Genomic DNA, 18,357 nt, shown 5'->3' with positions numbered 1-18,357 from the left:
TGGAGACCCTACCCAGCACACATTGATAGTAACTGAATCGCCACCATATACAAGAAGCTATACATATTTGGTCTAAAGGCCCCCACACAAAGCCATATAGCGACTGATCTGACGGTTTGGAATAATATCGCAGCTGTATTGTTTCAGGCGGGGGCATTATATAGTCTGGTGCGCACTCCCGTGGGGTCATCAGTCGCTCAGTAAGATATGGAGAATCGACGAACAATCCCTTGCTGGTCTGCGCAGGGAAGGGTGGGGTATGTGGGCGGCATATCAGACGGTTGGGCACCGCCCGATATGTCGGCCGTCTGATCCTTGATCACATCGCTGGGTAACTCCTACAAAATGTCAGTTGATGCTCCTATGTTTTAATTCTGCTACATACTCCCTTAAAAGATGATTCAGAGTATCTTTATGAAAAAAGTATTTTAATAGTTTCATAATTTAAATAACTTAGATTGGAAAAAACTAACAAAAGCGGGCTTTTAAAAAAGAAAATGGGCGAAAAAAAAAAAAGGATATGAATTCATTAAACCCCTCAAAACTTTCCTCGGTCACCCCCCACCAGGTCTTTAAGTTCCCTCCATTGAACTCAAAACTTCCCTGCCCCATTGAATGTTTATTTTATCCATTTAAAGTCGTCTCAAGGCTCTCTTTTTATCTGTCTTCTTTTTTGCTGCCAACTTCTTTTCCCGGTCCCCAGCATGTTTCTTGGCCATGGGTCCATCACCAATAGCCACTGTTGCTGATGCAGAGGAGCAGGGGTCGGTAGGATCCTTGCCCCTTAATGATGAATTCTGGGCATGAATTTCGGTCATAAGTCTTGCACGGGATGCATACTCTTCATAGTTCTCCAGTAAGAGGCGACCAGCCTCTTCATTCAGTGCTGACTCTGGGTTCGGGTGAATCAACAAACACTTTATTGTCTTAGGAAAAAAAATATAAATGTTAGTGAAACATTCCATTATCTAATAAGCTTCCATCCCTAGTGTATAAAAAAAATAATGATCAGCAGAAGTCCAAGATGTGTATTCCTCAAAAACCTAGTTTCCCTTTGTATTTGGTTAAAGACAAATATTAGGTAGTAATTAGTGTACAACAGTCTTGATGCTCAACTTCACCAAGTTTATAGACAGCCTTCAACAATTATAATGCAATAGCTTGTTGTCTCATCTCAAAGCAGCCAGATCATATTTTTTTAAGTTGCCGGTGTGGGAGTAGAAGGCAGAATCGCAGATGTCAGTGTGGAGATTAGAAGGCAGGCTATCAGATTTCTGTGTGGGAGTAGAAGGCAGAATATCATAGATGGCGGTGTGGGAGTAGAAGGTAGAATATCAGATGGCGGTGTGGGAGTAGAAGGCAGAATATCATAGATGGAGGTGTGGGAGTAGAAGGCAGATCATCATAGATGGCGGTGTGGGAGTAGAAGGCAGAATATCATAGATGGCGGTGTGGGAGTACAAGGCAGAATATCATAGATGGCAGTGTGGGAGTACAAGGCAGAATATCATAGATGGCGGTGTGGGAGTAGAAGGCAGAATATCAGATGGCGGTGTGGGAGTACAAGGCAGAAAATCATAGATGGCGGTGTGGGAGTACAAGGCAGAATATCATAGATGGCGGTGTGGGAGTACAAGGCAGAATATCATAGATGGCGGTGTGGGAGTACAAGGCAGAATATCATAGATGGCGGTGTGGGAGTACAAGGCAGAATATCATAGATGGCGGTGTGGGAGTACAAGGCAGAATATCATAGATGGCGGTGTGGGAGTACAAGGCAGAATATCATAGATGGCGGTGTGGGAGTAGAAGGCAGAATATCATAGATGGCGGTGTGGGAGTAGAAGGCAGAATATCAGATGGCGGTGTGGGAGTACAAGGCAGAAAATCATAGATGGCGGTGTGGGAGTACAAGGCAGAATATCATAGATGGCGGTGTGGGAGTACAAGGCAGAATTGTAGTTGGCGGTGTGGGAGTACAAGGCAGAATATCATAGATGGCAGTGTGGAAATAGAAGGCAGAATATCAGAAGTCTTTAGGAGTAGAAGGCAGAATCGCAGCTGGCAGTGTGGGAGCAGAAGAATGGAGATTAGTAGGTACAGGTATGGGAGTAGAAGGCAGAATCGTAGTTGGCAGTGTGGGAGCAGAAGAATGGAGATTAGTAGGTACAGATATGGGAGTAGAATGCAGAATCGTAGTTGGCAGTCTGGGAGTAGAAGAATGGAGATTAGTAGGTACAGGTATGGGAGTAGAAGGTAGAAAAGTAGACTGCGGTTAGTAGGTACAGGTGTGGTAGCAGATTGGTGTGTATAGAGTAGCATTTGGTGTTTGCAGATAGTTATTTGTATGAGGTAATAGAATGCATGCAAATAACTATTTTATATGTATTAGTAGCATGTGACTAAAGGTGCACATCCATTAGGCAATGGGGTAACGACAGTACAATTACAACATTGTAATCGTACAGTCGTTCCACATCCTCTGTAGTGCCTACACTGACTGATTTGTCATTCAGTGCAGGCACCCTCCCTCAACCCTGAACATGGCCAATCTGTTAGCGGCAGATTGACCGGCATGTTCAGACGATTGATGTCGGAAACTACCAGCGGGAGCGCACATCGCTGGTTGTTTTCGACAATATAGTGCACGATTTGTGCACTATTAATGAGCAATTGAATAATAACGATGTTGTGTATTTGTTTCAGAACAAAAATTAACCCTAGTGTGTATATCTATGTGAAAGGGAATACAGATTGCGAGCTCACACTGGGGCAGGGACTTGTGTGAATGACAAATAGTCTAAGGCGCTGCAGAATGTGTGCACGATCTAAATAACTTAATATGGTGAAGAGGAATGTGAATTGAACTGCTTTGGTGATTTTCTAGAGAACCCCACTATCAGTATATCACTGCACCACGGTGATTACCAACCAACCATCTTTGTACTCACCAGTAACACATGTCTAATACCCAGCTCAGCCTTCCAATCTTTCTTTAATACATTGACACAGATTTCTCCATTCGTACTAACATTTGGATGAAAGATTTTTGTAAGAAAGTATCCTTTAGGTGGGGCTGCCGGAAAATCTTTGCCCAAGATTAACTTCATTCTGAAAATTCCTCCAGCATATGGGGTCCCCTCTGCAAATGAGATGCAAGTACATATTAAAGCTATTAAAGGGTAAACTGAATATTAATCATGATAACTTTACTGGAAGACATTGGAGTAACAAAAGAATGTTTTGCTAATCAGGGAAATCTAACATTCATAGCTCTGCAAGAAGGAAACTATGCCTCGTGTCAGTCAGCAATTCACTTTTAAAAAACTTTAGACATGAGATTCTGTTTTACTGGCAATGCTCTAGTGACCTTCCTGCGCATCTTTGCTACATGTGGGTTTTTGCCAATTCCATATTTAAAGTGACTGACTCTCCGTCCGCTGCTGGAGATGCAGTCAGGCCCCTGAATATTCTCTCCATATTTGGTGTCAGTTTTCCTTAATATCTGGTTTCTGGTGCAGGATCAGTGAAAATAACAGGGCTCCCTCTCCACTTCACCCCCAAATTTTGGCCTTTCTGATCTTGCAATTGAAGAAATCTCTCCTTAAACAAGAGGTTGCCAAACACGGTCCTCAAGGCTCCCTAATAATTGAAGTTTTTAAATCAAATTGACTGTGGTACTAATCAAGTTACCTATGGTCAACCATGGGTCTCTAAAACCTGACCTGTTGGGGAGCTTTGAGGAACACGTTTGAGAACCTGTGTCTTAAACACTTGATGAACACAGCGAGTGTGATTAAAAATGTTTTTTGAGGTCCACTACACCCTCTACAGTCTTCAGTCTTCTTTGTGGTTTTGAGGTCTGACAATAGAGAATCTTACCTCCCTCAGCAACAGAAACTCTGGACCTGTGGATCTGTCATTCGCAATGGATTCAGACACCACCAAAACTCGCCTGCAGCAGTCCCCTAGCATTGTTACTGCCTTAACAGCCTCTTGAATACATCACAGTCTATGCTGCTATCTCCATTAGCATGCTCACTCCCCTTTGCCATACTGGACTGATACCTGCCTCCATTCCTCCATGCTTCCCATTCATTCCCTCTTCATCTCCACCTGTCTATGTCTTTTTGAAAATATTCACTGCTGTTACTTCAAAATCACTTCTGATATTTTGGAGTTTATCATTGGGCTAACATGATATCTACTGACTGAGTTTTTGTGCTGGTTACAAGTGCAAGTCCCAGGATACTTTGTATTGAATCTGTATACTTTCTTTAAATGGTATTTAAATCACCCTTCTTGTCAATAAAAATTACATAAAATTGCTAATTGCAGATGACCAAATAGATCTTTAACTACTACTACTAAAGGACCATAAATATAAAGCTTGACTATAGCGATAGTTTTACATTTTTTACTTTACAGATGGTAACAAAAAGATATATATTAGTGATCACTCTACCTCTGGCGGCAGGCAGGGCGCCGGAGCTAGAGAGGGAACTTCCGTGGACATGCTCCCATAAAGGGGTGTGGCCATTAAGGGGGCGTGTCTATAAGACATCCCTTTTTCGTCACTCTTGGGGGCTTGCCCGGCACTTACGGACACGCCAGGCAGCCCCCAAGCGCTGCCGACAGGGAAAATAGACGCCGGACGCTATTCTCTGCTGGTGACCGGGTCACCGCACATTTCCCCACCCGCTGGATACTGCGACCCGCGGGTGAAGACTGCACCCTCAGGCTGTGAGGGGAGGGCGCTTTTTGCTAAAACAGCCTAGCGGAAATGCTTTGATATTACACTATGTTCAGTGATAAGGTGTTCTACCAAACACAGAAGTACTGTATAATGTATATTAAAGCATCTTATACAAACCTGGCCCTTCAATGCTAACTTGTACATCTGTTATATCCTCTTCATTGGGAATGATCTTTATTCCTTCGGGAGGGTCAGATGTCAATGTGGAGACCTCTTTGTAAACCTGACGAATTATGTGTGGGGGCAAGTTTTCAACGTTTGAATTCTGCAAATAGACAAGAAAAGTCCGTAATTGTAAGAAATGTGCCCACCAACATATCAAGCATGTGCAAGGATTTTAAGCAAAATTAAGATCACTGGATACAAAACTATGGTAGCAGTCAAACAGAACTGTGATACCAAACTATGAAAACTCACATCCCTCACCTTTTCATAAATTGCAGAGTCCAGAGTTACCATAAGCACAGCATATAGCCGCCCTTACCCCAACTTGCCGGGGAAGGGGGTAAACTGACACCTTTGTGTTTTTGTTTGTAGTAACTAATAGAGGGGAGTAGAGAATCCATTAGTGTAGCTAACCCCAGTGTCTAAATCACTTCTATGGGTAGTTAGACACACAGGTGCCACTAAGGAGTGCAGTGGATTGCCTTTTGTTACTTCTTCCATTACTGGTATCTTCTGTAACTTCCTGTGTTGGACCCACCTCATCGGGATGGGTACGGGATGGCAGCGGTCAGAATCCCAAGGCCGGCATCCCGACCAGGTCACAAAACAAACGTCTAATGGTAAGTACTCCTAACCTATCCCTAGCACTCCATCCCCACACCCTAAACCTAACTTCCTCCTCACACAGCCTAACCCTGCCCCTGCCCCTAGTGCCTAACCCCAGTCCTTGCCTTTGGGATTCCAGCAGTCGGGATTCTGACTGCATCCCACTTCAGCATTTCAGAAAGTTGTTAATACAGACAGAACTATTGCTCACAAGAAGCAGGTTGTAAAGTCAGTCATCTTGAATACATGCACTCTCTCAGAATCAATCGTTAAAATAAATCCAATACCACATAATCTCATCATAAAATAAATATCAATGCAAAGTTTGTAAACTAGTATAGGGTGTCTCAGAACTGCTCATCTAAATGAAGGACAGGCAATAAGAATATATATCAGGTGAATTGTATTGGCGATGTAGTTATCAGACTGGCGGTCGGCATGCTCCTGGTCTGAATCCTGACACTGAAAGTCTGACACTGTCCTTAAGAAATACCGACGCCTAGCTTAATCCCGATGCCGGTAAATCCAGGGCACCCTTAACTGGGAGTGTTTGGATTAGGCTACAAGAAGGGAGGATTAGGGGGAGAAGGGTAAACTATCAACCAGCATTACATAAAAATTCTGTGTATGAAGCCCTGCACCACAATAGCCAAATACAATTTGGGCACACATCACACCTAAAGATGCAGATCGTATGGCTGTACAATAAGCACATATTCATCATATCAATTGATAGCAGATACTGTTCAGATGTTATTCTCAAAATGTGGTTTTGGGGCCACGTGTCCTGCGAGATGACAGACTTCCTTATTTGCAGGCAGAATCACACGATTTGCGCTTGTGAGTAGATTTATGCTGGGCATACAAACAATTATCAGGCCGATACCTGCACAGTATTTCCGTGAGTGACCACAAATGATCGGTCTGACACCACATGGCCTATTTTGAACAAGCTTACAGCCCAGTAAAGGGGTGCTATGCAGCTGAGCTTTGCGTCTGAAAAATATTCAAAGCATCTGAGTCACTTGACACCGCCACCCTATATTTACTGTATCCAGACCAGTTCACTATGTGCGAACCAGACGGCAGACCAATAACTAAAAAGAACACACTGCACTACAGTGAGACTGGTGCACTGGGCGGTCTTATTGCAGATGGCAGCACTATACGCACTGATCCACACAGCGCTCTGGAGAGGATAACACGATTATCAGAACAGGGAAGCCTTTATACAGGAATGCTTTCCTGTACATGGTATCTTGCCCCCAGGACAGGATAACCCATCACTGATCGCAGAAGCCGCCAGCAACTGTTCATTAGCTCTGACTTTTCACCTGTAACCACTTTGTATTGAAAGCACACTGCAACGAGACTGGCGTAAAAAAGGATACAGATAAGTAAAAAAAGAATATTACAATTACCTGGACCGAATATACAGTACTGTATACTGCACATCAAATAGGTATTTATGTCAAAAGTTCCTAAGAAATATACATTTTATTAAGGTTACCTTTTTGTGAGAACATTTTGTTATGAGGCATTATTGGTGGTGAATTGATGAATTTAGCATATGAACCTATATTGTCACATTGTTTCAATCTCTGGATATTTGTGATTGTAACAATTAGGTTTTTTTATTTAATAAATAGGTTTTGTTATTTTTAACATTGGCTGATTCTTTAGAGATTTACCAGCTCAGTTTTATATACATTTTTGCATGATCTTTGCGGCTGTGACATAACCACAACGCTGGTTATGCTCTGCAGAGGGCTCGTTCTGGGGAGCTGATTAAGGACTGCGTCTAAAAGACAGGAAAGGACTGTATTTAGTCGTGCTTCCCTTACGTTAAAATTTGAACTTTGGGAATGGAGACCAATTTCCTGAAGCAGGATTAATAGGGCCGAAATTTGTCCCTTAAAAAAGAGGACAATCTAAGACCCTTAACCAAACCCTCTTGCAGAAAAGACGAGAGACTCGGAACCTTTCAGGTTTGAACTTGTGTTCACACCAAGAAATATATCTTCCATATTCGATGATAAATCTGGGAAGTAACTGGCTTGCAAGCCTGTATCATTGTTTTCACGACAGATTCTGGAAGCCATAAGATCAATGTCTGGAAATCCCCATCTAGAAACTTTCTGCAAACACCTCCTGGAGTAATTCCCATTCCCCTGGATGCACACTGGCGGCTTTAGTCCACCTCCTAGTTGCCCACCCCTGGAATGTAAATTGCCAAAAAAGCCGGAACACCGTTTTCTACCCAATGAAGTATGTGAGAAACCTCCCTTATTGCTTGCCAGCTGCGTGTGCCACTCTGCTTGTTTATGTAAGCACCTTTGTGGCATTGTCTGATTGGATTTGCACTGTTAGGCTCCTTAGATAGGATTGAGACTGAACCAATGCGTACCGAATCACCCTTAATTCCAGTATGTTGATGGAAAGGAAGTTCCTGAGCGGACCAAAGACACTGTGGGTGCATGTATAGAACTACCACCCCCCCAGCCTGTTAGGCTGGCTTCTGTGGTGACAATGATCCAATATTTTACTGACAATTGGCAACTCCAGTGATCACGCAAAATGTGGGTCCCAGGGACCCCTCACTAAAAAAATAGGGTCCTACTCCACTGTTTTTGGTTCCCCATCACATATGGGGGGCGAAGGCAGGTAGCAGGTGGGGCAGCGCTGGGGGCAGGTAGCAGTTAGGGTAGAGGGAGTTAAAAGCAAGCAGAAGTTGGGCTAGAGCTAGGAGCAGAGGCAGGGAAAAGTTGGAGTAGAGCTATGGGAAGAGGGAAGTAAGGGCAGGCAGTGCTGGGGGTAGACAGGGTGCAAGGGTAGATGGCAGCTGGGGCAGTACTGGGGCAAGGAGAAGGTTGGGATAGGCAGTGCTGGGGTAGGGAGGGGGCAAGTGCAGACAGCAGTTGCAACAGTGCTGGAGGGCTAGGGGCAAGCAGTTCTGGGGGTAGGGAGAGAGCAAGGGCAGTTAGCAGCTGGGGCAGTACTGGAGGGCAAGGAGGGGGTTAGGGCAGGGGTAGATAGCTGGGGCAGTAGTGGGGGCAAGGAGGAGGTTAGGCAGTGCTGGGGGTAGGAAGGGGTAAAGGTAGACAGCAACTTAAAGTGTTAGTAGCAACCAGTCTATCACTAATGTTTGCCGAATGGTAGTATCCACTTCTGACTGCCCGCCCACAACTCTGTACTGTTAGCAGAAGCCGCGGGAAGTTACCATCAGCCCCCCCATTTGCCACAACACCGAACAGCTACCCGCTAATCCCACGGCACCAAACCCCGACCCGCTCCCCACTGATTTACTGGAATTCCCCTGAAAGTGCAGACGTGCCAGAGAACAAAGTCATTAGAAGCCTCTTGCACTCTGCCGGGTCAGGGAGCCGCATCATGTCCCTGTAGTCAGAGGAGTAGAATGAAACCATGGTACCAGGAGCAGGTGGGTGCTACTAACCACTTCCATCCTCCAGTATCTATGTACCTACCTATTTATGGGGGTTACTATCTCTGTGGCTAGATTCACCCTGTAACCAGCCAATGCCCATACATGACTATAGCAGCACTCCCTTTATGCTTGTTGCCAGTACCAATACATGAGTAGGCACCAGTGTCCATACATTACTGTGTATGCCAACAGCCAGTGCATAATCTCCCAAAATGGATTACTGTAGTTTTACCTTTTTTCATACAGTTGCAGATCTGCTTTGTGCTGAGGAGCAGTGAGCATGCAGCATCAGCCATAACCCTGGTGTCAATGACAACAGCAGCCAGAGCTTCCAGTAAACTGGCTAGGACCTGCTACTTGCAGTTCATGATCATTCTATCTCTGTGCATCACAATTATCAAAATGGTACCTCATCAGTGTAGGGATTAGGGAAGTCCTGGGAGCTACAATCTGTCAGCACTGATGGATATACTGTAGGCTGTAGCTGCTGCCTACTTGCAGTGGCACTGTCACCGAGAGCCACGCAGGGCCCGGGGAAAAAGGGGCATGGCATAATCACGGGAGGCGTGGCTACGCCCCTTTAACAACAAAAAACTAAATTTTTGCAGCTGCCGGGCCCCCTTACCTGACCCGTACTTCAAATCATGCGAGTGTAGCCGGACGTGTGTTCAACAGCTTCATTACGTCCTCGCTTCCATTCCAGGCACCAGGAGCAGCACCGAGCACGAGGTAACGCAGCCATTGCTCTGCCCGCAGTCCCTGCTCAGTCCGGCTCCTCCTTAGAGCTTCCTGCAAGATGGACGTTGGCCAATCAGCAGTCTCCCGCTGACGAACATGCCGGCACTTAAGCCACACCTCAGCAAACTGAAAATGAGCAGTGTCTTAATTGGCAGCTGGGGCTTGTCTTCTGCGAAGCAAGTCCCCGGGGACACACCCACTTTGGAAAACAGTCCCCGGTGCTCAAGGTCGGATAAAATACGCGCTATAGCGCGTATTTGCGAATACTGCAACCCATTCAGATTTGCATCCTGTAGCCACCGAAGAAGTGACTGACGGGTCTGCAGAGATAATCTGAACTGCCTGTTTAATCGAGGGTCTGGTTTCACCCATCAATGAAGCAATTGGTTTTGCAGTGGTCGGGCATGAAATCAGGCGAAAGCAACGGCATAGAATGAAGCCACCATTTTATTCCCAGTAGCAGCATAGCCCTGAGGACAGACATCTGTAGAATGGTCCTTATTTTGGATTGAAGATGCTGAATTTTTGCCTGCAGAAGAAATTGACACTTGGGGATATATTAACTAAAGGTCGATGTTAATAGATTTAAATTCGATTCAAGTCGAGCAACATCAATAGTGGTTCTGGGGCTGTATCGCATTTACTAATACTTAAAAAATAAGTTCAAAAATTGACTTCGTAAATGTGACTTTGCCCCAGGAACACATCAATTTTGATCGATTTTAAATCGATCAAAATCAACCTTTAGTAAATATACCCCTGGATGTCGAAGAGAAGACCCAAAAATACCATCCTCTGAGATGGAATTAAATTTGATTTGGGAAAATTGATGATCCAGCCAAATCTGAAATCTGAAGAGGTTGTTGCAATAGGGCTATTGAGGGTGCCCTTAGCAACAAATTAACCAGATAAGCCAACAATTTATCCCCACTGAGTAGGGAGATCATGTGCCATAAGCTTTGTAAAGACTCTGGGAGCAGTGGCCAAACCGAATGTCAGAGCCTGGAACTGAAAATGCCGCTGTCCTACTGCAAACCACAGAAGATGTTGATGACCCCTCCATATAGGAATATGGAGGTAGGCATCCTTGATATCTATGGAGGCCAGAAATTCCTCTTCCTCCATGGAACAAATGACTGACCTTATGGACTTAATCTTGAATTTTTCCAAATGGAGATAAGCACTTAACCCCCTGAGGTTGAGAATGGGACGACAACTAGTTTGTCTACCAAGAAAAGACTGGAGTAGAGGCCCCAGGCTTGCTGTAGTACCGGAACCAGAATAATTACTCCAGAATCGGAAAACACAGAAATTGCCTATATGAGAGACGCCTTTCTGCAACCATCCACAGGGAGGGGAGTGGAAAAGTGTCTTTCTGGAAGAGGATCCTCCAAATGTAAAATGTAACCCCTGGTTACTATTTAACTTACCCAAAAATCCGCATTGGATTGAATTCAAGTTCCCCGGAATTTGAGTAAGCAGCCTCCCACCAGAGGACATTTCCCAGTCCCATGACAGTCATGGATTGACCTGCTGGCTTAGCAGCAGGGCGACTGGTGCCGGGGACAGCATGTCCCCTGAAGGACCCTTAGGTACACCCCGGAAGGCCTGAAAGCTTCCCCTGCCTTGAGTCCGCAAGGACGAAACAGGGGATTTTGGTTCTGTGGTTGTTACAGGAAGGCAAGGACTTTTTCCTCCTGTGACCTGAGAAATAATTTTAGTTCGTTCTGGACTAAACTAAAAACCTCCTTCAAAAGGCAATGCCTCTAAAGCATGCTTGGACTGTCTGCCATGTTTTAAGCCATAGTGAATACCTGGCGGCAATGGCCAAAGCTGAAATATGAGAGTGTACCTGAATAGTATCTATTAAAAGCATCACATATTTAGGTAAGAGCTTCCAAAATCTGATAAGCTACAGAGCTAGCTTCAGACAGATCCCAATTGCAAACCAGTAATCTGGTTCATCTAGGGATTGATAGCATTTATCACCCAGGCACTGACCAGAATTGGGCACAGCGAGACTCCTGACAGTGAATATAGATTTAAGTACAGCCTCATTCCTAGCCATAGGATCTTTAGGAGTTACAGATGGTGTTGTGGGAATAACCGTATTCCTGACCAACCTAGCAATAGGAGCATCCACCATGGGTGGAATTTCCCAAAGCTTGGCATCTACTTCCGAAAAAGGATAAAGATACTTTTTTTTTAATATGAAATTTGGAATCCGGTTTTAACCAGGCTTCTTTTAACATTTCCTCAATTTGAAAATTCTGGGAAAACAGACATATTTCTTAAGTTTAAAGAAACTGAACTAGTTTCTGGAAGTAGTTTCCTGTAGATGCAAAGTCTTACTGACCGCATTTATCAACATAGAAACTCCTGAATCAGAATGGGAGTCACCCTCCCAGTTAGAGGTGTCTTCCCAGTCACAATCAAATTCCCCTTCTTCCTGGGAAGAGGTAGCTGAAGCCAAGAAAATCCACTGAAGAATGGCCTGAACGTCCCTTAGCGGCTGTGGCCTCTGCTGACATTACCATTTTATTTAGGGACGTTGCCATCTGAGCGAGACATCGTCCCATATCCTGGGCCAAGCTGGGGTCTAACGAGGAATCAGAATAGTAGGAGCTTGAGCACAGGGTATCATAATTTGCCTGAGCTTGACATAATTCATCTATGGCCTCAAGCATAGACCCAGCCTAATCAGGCATCACCGGCTATTCCGCCGAACCTCCCGGTAATGAATCACCCTGTGAACAACCAGCACAGAGCGACCCTGGGTCTGTACCTTTTGCCAATTTATTCTTACATTTTATACAAGTATAAAAAGTGCCTGACGCCTGTTTTTTTGGAACCCTTGTCTGGCTTATCCATACTGAGAGAGTAAGACAAGACAAGTCTAACCAATACAGACAGCTACCTGAATTCCTCTGGGAAAAGTGTAACACTGATTGAATGGAAAAATCCAAAGGCTAATTAAGACTAATTCACCCATCTGATACATGCAAAAACTCCAGACTCCTAGAAATCCGTATTCCTTGCAAAATACCAAAGGCAAACACATCTTTAGTATACCCCTGTATGTTACTGCCTAAATTCCTGAGAACCAGTGCAGTAAATGTGCATATATACACAAACACCACAATATTACAAGACCAACATAGATCACCAGGTTAATACCAAAAAGTAACAATCCCAGTTAACTGCTTATCTGTTAGTACACAGCCATCCCCCTGTAATCTGCATTGAGCCTCCTCAAACCTGAACTCAAGCCGCTCTCAGCCGTTTGTGGGTGGCTGAAGCTGTGTGAGCTGCTAAACTCAAGTACTTGGGGTAGGTGTGGCCGGGCACACCATCCGCGTCCTGCTTCACTCAGGACACCTGACTTTATCCTAGCCTCCAGGTTTTCCATCCGGAGACTAGTCGCAGTCCAGAATGACGACATCACCAACGGCACGCCCGCACGTGCAGTGGCGCTACGTCTTGGGGCCGTTCAAGCCTCTCTCCTATAATTCAGTTAGCATGGTGCTGCTCTGTAAGCCCCTCCAGTGGTCCTCCAAAAGGAACAGTCAGGGTCCTGACTACAGCAGGTGCTGTGGAAGCCCGGGAAGGTGTGAGACACGCTATCCCTATAGTGGTCATGTGAGTAATAACATATTCCAGACCATAACCAATTTATCCTAAAATATATATTTTTAGGAGAAATGGTTGGGAAATGCTCTGGGACCGTGGTGGCACCCCTCCTAACTAAGCAGTTTGAAATTTCAAATTAGCTTAGTCAGTACTCACCTTCTGAAGCACTGTCTTCTTTCTCCAGCATCGGGACCTGATCTCAGTGTCAGTATGCTGTGTCAGTGATTGTGTGTGACCCCCAAGTGTGCGTGAGCCTCCGAGGAGGCGGATGCAGGGAGAACTACATCTCCAAGCACCCCCTCCCCAGTGCAAAGATGGAGAGGGGATGACTGGGAGCTGTGGAAACCACTGGATAGGCAAGTAGATTTGTTTTCTCGCACCGCTGGGTTTTCAGTGCTTAAAACGCTGCATTCATTTTTTCTTTTTAAATTGGATACTATGGCTATCGGGAGCACGAATATCCGCAGTTTTCCACAACTGGGTACAAGTGTTTTTTTACCTTGCTAAACCTCATGCCCATTTGAATATGCCCCCATGACTTTTTGGTGCATGTTACATTAGCTCTCCACTGTGGTTTGCCACACTTCTCTATTTAGGTGCAATTTACCTCTATGGACTATGTACCTTAGTACAGGTGCCTCTGCACAGCCAACAGAATATATAATATACTGTAAGACTCATTTAAAAAGGGACAGGTCAGCTACTAGGAACTGAAATATTGGGCCCATATATTTGCGACAGTTTGCCGCAATTCATAGTTCTGCCAACATTGGGGGCATGGGATTTTTTTTTAACATGTTGAAAAATTTTGGTTCCTAAAAATGGTCGGAATCAGCTAGTCAGGGATTTTTAACAGGTTCAGTTTCCGTGAACCACCCATGTATAACTGATCAATGCCTGTAGGTGGGCGGTTTTGGTCACTGAGCCGTAGTTTGGTTCGGTAGAATGGAGAAGCGCAGCTCAGGTGTACGGTGCCCTAACAGCTGCTCCTGCTCCTAGATAAAGACACCGCAGAATTTTATAGTTGCAGTTTCTTTTTTAACAGTCCGGATGACCAGTCTCAGCCAAACAAATCAGAAACTGATCTGTAGGAGTAATAGTTATGGAAGGCATCAGCATGAATAAGCGCAAATGCGATAGCTTAATGGGAGATATGATTGCCAAAACGTGATGTAAATGTGCTACCAGAAACATCTATGAAATATGCAGGGACGCTGCTACCATGGCACTCCAGAAAAGGCAAGGAAAACTTTTTACATTTATAAAGGCAGTCTTAAGGTGCGTTAACACTGGGCGATCAGGAAAGACAGTACGATTACGACATCGTAATTATACAGTCGTTCCTGATCACCTGTAGTGTCTGCACTGAACGATCAGTCGTTCAGTGCAGGCACAGTCCATTCCTGAATATGCCAATCTGTTATGGGCAGCTTGGCCTGCATGTTCAGGTGATGAACCATGTCGGAAACGACCATCGGGAACGCGCATCGCTGGTCGTGTCCGAAATATGAGTGCACGATTATTGAGCGACTGCACGATTACGATGTTGTAATCGTGCAATAGCTCAGTAATATCGCCCAGTGTGTATGCAGCTTTACATTATGTCTATTAGAAGGTAAATTTTCTACTTTATACATTTGTATACTGAAAGTGAAGAGACATTAAGGGCAGTATTAAATTGCTATAGCACTCCCCTGCTCCCATCTAAAGTGACGGCTGTTTGCCGGGCACTATTCAATTGATCGCACCCATAGTGGTCTGGTTTAGCTGCGTAAAACTGCTACCCCCGACCAAAGTTCTTGTAAAGTGCCACTTGGGTGGCCAAAAAGGTCACCTTTCACCCCCCTGGGGGTGAGAGCTGAAATGGTGCATCGGCAGTTGTTTGCGCCCAATAGTAGCTACAATTGAATAGCTCCTGTCTGGCGCGTAGGAGGGCGAAACTATTGAATTCCACCCTAAGTCAGAATTTTTAATGCATTGTATAAAGTTGTATTCTGGGAAGGTTCTATGGTGCAGATTCCTACATGGTGCTTTAATTCTCTGCAAAGCAGTTTCAGCATGCATGCAAAATCCCAGCAGACAGTACAGGCATGACACGGAAGTGATGTCACATGCACCAGTGACCTAGTGCATGGAAGGCAGAAATTGCTGTGTAAATCTCTGGCCCCGCGTCTGCTATCTAGAGGTAGCAACTGGTGTCCAGTGAGACAAAACTTGCACTCCTGAACGTGCATTGCAGAGACCGTCCAGATTCAACAGGGAAAAAGACACTAGAAAACAAAAAATACTCATACATTTGCATAAACTATCCTCAATTTACAACTGGTAAAGCAAACAGACAAATTTGTGGGTAAAGAATGAACGATAGTTGTTAGTAAATCACACCAAATGTAGTTTGTGCACATTAAAAATTATTGTATAAAACTATGCTTTTTGGTTAGTGTTCCTCAAATGTTTGACATTGCATGCTAACTAGGGTTGGCCATTGGTGCTAAGGTCCTAACCAAAGATGATTGAGATACATGGCATGAGCCAGTTATCGATTGCTTTGTGCGGTTGCATTTTCCTCTAACCTTTTAGCATGTACACATTTCCAAAATGTATGGTTTTCCACCATTGGTAACTATTTGAAAACCATTTAAGGCAGACGATGGACAGCCTTAATACTAACACTATAGTCTCTCATTCAGAGGTGACTAGGGATGGACTATCATAGGATCACCCAAATTGATAATCAAAGAATAAGAGGGCAGCACATGGAAATTGAATAAAGGCAATAATCAGGGAAGTAAAATTATTATTTAGTTGTTGTACATTACCAGAAGTTTGCACCAGATTTGGGGGGCGGGGACAGCTACTGTATTCTGAGTGTATCAGAACAGCTAGGATGGGAAAAGCAGCTGGCTGACAGTGGGAGAGATTCACAGCAATATGGGTAGTGCAATATATTGCACAACATTTATATTGTTATAGATACTGGACCTGAATATTGATAGATACATTAAAATGATACAAATTCCATCACTAAAAGTAAAGCAATTACTACTTCTAATTCAGTGTTGGGAAATGTGTTAAATACCCCATTCTACACCAACACGTGACCCTAATATAGTGGTTCCCAGACCACTGGGGTGCCTCCGGTTGGTGGTCCAGCAAAAAATCAAATTTATGGTCAATGTAATGCAAATATGTGGACAAACAGAAGCGCAAACCTGTTCACCACATAACTGAACCCAAGGATGACAGGTGAGCACAACTAAAGCTGGGCACACACTGGCCAATATATTGGCCAATCAATTTATCTGGTGCCCATTGGCCAGTGTGTATCAGCGATATGTCTGAACGCATTAGCTGTGCAGCCGATGGACAGATTTATCTGCAGACATATCTGTCCATTGGCAAGTGTGTACGGGTGTACACATGCAATAGCAGCCGTGGGGAGGGGGAAAGACACCCCCTACCCGCCCCCCGGCTGCATGGAAGATGGCCTTCAGTGTGTATGAACAACCAACATCTACAAATATCTGCAGATCACTATCTGCAGATATAGCTGTTCAGTGTATACACAGCATTAATTGACGTTGCTAAAAAAAAATCTGAATCTCAATAAGAAACTTCAAATTAGGGGTGTCCCGTGAAAACAAGCCCGAAACACTAGGGCACCATGATTCAAAGAAGTTCGGGAACCACTCCCCTAAAGTATCTATAAGGATGTGTTTTTATGAGAGCAGAAAGCTAGAGAGGAAAAGAGAAAATTCAAACGAATTAAATAAAAAATAAAACAATTAAAAATGAACTGGTACTTTGATGTAACTCTAGGTACAATGTAAGGCAATCATGTAGCAGGTCCAGAAACAAACCTAAAAATTGGTAACCGGTATATTTTTTGAAACACAGGCAAGGGAGATAAGTGATAGTCACTAGTAATTTACTTCCTCATTCTTCATATATTCATATCCCTTATTAACATGCAAATCGTAAATTGTAACAGTCATAACTATAAGGAGAATGTTACCAGTGCACACCTATAGTTTACCAGTGCACACCTATAGTCCTACCTATAAGGAGAACTTTACCAGTGTACACCTATAGCCATACCGATAAGGAGAACGTTACCAGTGCACACCTAAAGGGGCCCTACCCATTCTATATGCAGATTATGAATGGGAAATTACCTAGAAGATACAAATACGAGGGAATACTACACACTGGCGAAACCAATGGGGTGACACAAGTACAGGTTACCTACCAGCCTGGAAGACTAGCTACAAAGGAACCTTTATCTATAGCTATACATATGGGATTTTCTTTAGCACAGGGAGGTATCGAATATTAGCCACATATGGAGGCTGCCATAACATATAAAGCCATTAGTGTCACAATGTAAGGTACAATCAGAGCTGGGGGAAGGCCGCAGCACTGAGAGCAGACACTCACCATGCCTCTGTGCGTTCCTCTCTGACACACAGGAGATCAGCGTTACACCGGGGTGGGAAAGATGCTGGGTGTCCTATTGTGATCACCTGTACCAGGCAGGCCTGGGCATCTACCTCCTGTGACCAATAAGGATGTGACGCTGATTGTGCGACACGGAGGCTCGGGCCTAGCTGTTATTTACACCAGAGTATGAGGCGTTCCGGTTGCTGCGCTGCGCCCTCTCCTGTGCTCCTCGCCCGGTCTCCCGACAACCAGGTCTCCTTCCCTAGCTGCGGCTGCCCCGGCACTAAGCCTCGAAGGCCCACCGACACCCCTTCATATAACCTTCGTCTTCTACTAAACACGCCCACTCCAACTCGTTTCTCCGGGCCAATGACGGTCTCGCATACGTTACGCAAACTGACAAATCGTGTAGACGCTCAACGACTCTCTCCCGGGCAACGTGCCTCTCCTGTGACTGATAGGTGCGTTGTCCAATAGCGCAAGGCACACGGGAGGATGGACGAGTGACGAGTCAAAGAAGGTCACCGGTTGGTTGGTTTGAATGTAACAAAGTGAGGCCGGAAGACAGGGGATTGTT

The 18,357-nt window shown here is 44.6% G+C and overlaps 1 protein-coding gene across 1 annotated transcript; it reads right to left on the bottom strand.

The window, feature by feature from the left end:
- Positions 1-411: 411 nt before the first annotated feature.
- UBE2S (ubiquitin conjugating enzyme E2 S) lies at positions 412-18,205 on the bottom strand. Its single transcript, XM_088444570.1, has 4 exons — positions 17,778-18,205; positions 4,874-5,021; positions 2,952-3,142; positions 412-926 (listed from the first exon to the last, which is right to left on the bottom strand). Exons 1-4 carry the CDS (start codon positions 17,778-17,780, stop codon positions 633-635), a joined length of 636 nt encoding a protein of 211 aa, XP_088300696.1. The 5' UTR covers positions 17,781-18,205; the 3' UTR covers positions 412-632.
- Between the last annotated feature and the right edge of the window lie 152 nt (positions 18,206-18,357).

The sequence above is a fragment of the Taudactylus pleione genome, unplaced genomic scaffold (assembly GCF_031769625.1).
Source record: "Taudactylus pleione unplaced genomic scaffold, aTauple2 ptg000366l, whole genome shotgun sequence".
NCBI classification, from domain to species: domain Eukaryota; kingdom Metazoa; phylum Chordata; class Amphibia; order Anura; family Myobatrachidae; genus Taudactylus; species Taudactylus pleione.
This window is presented reverse-complemented; position numbering and strand designations above follow the sequence as displayed.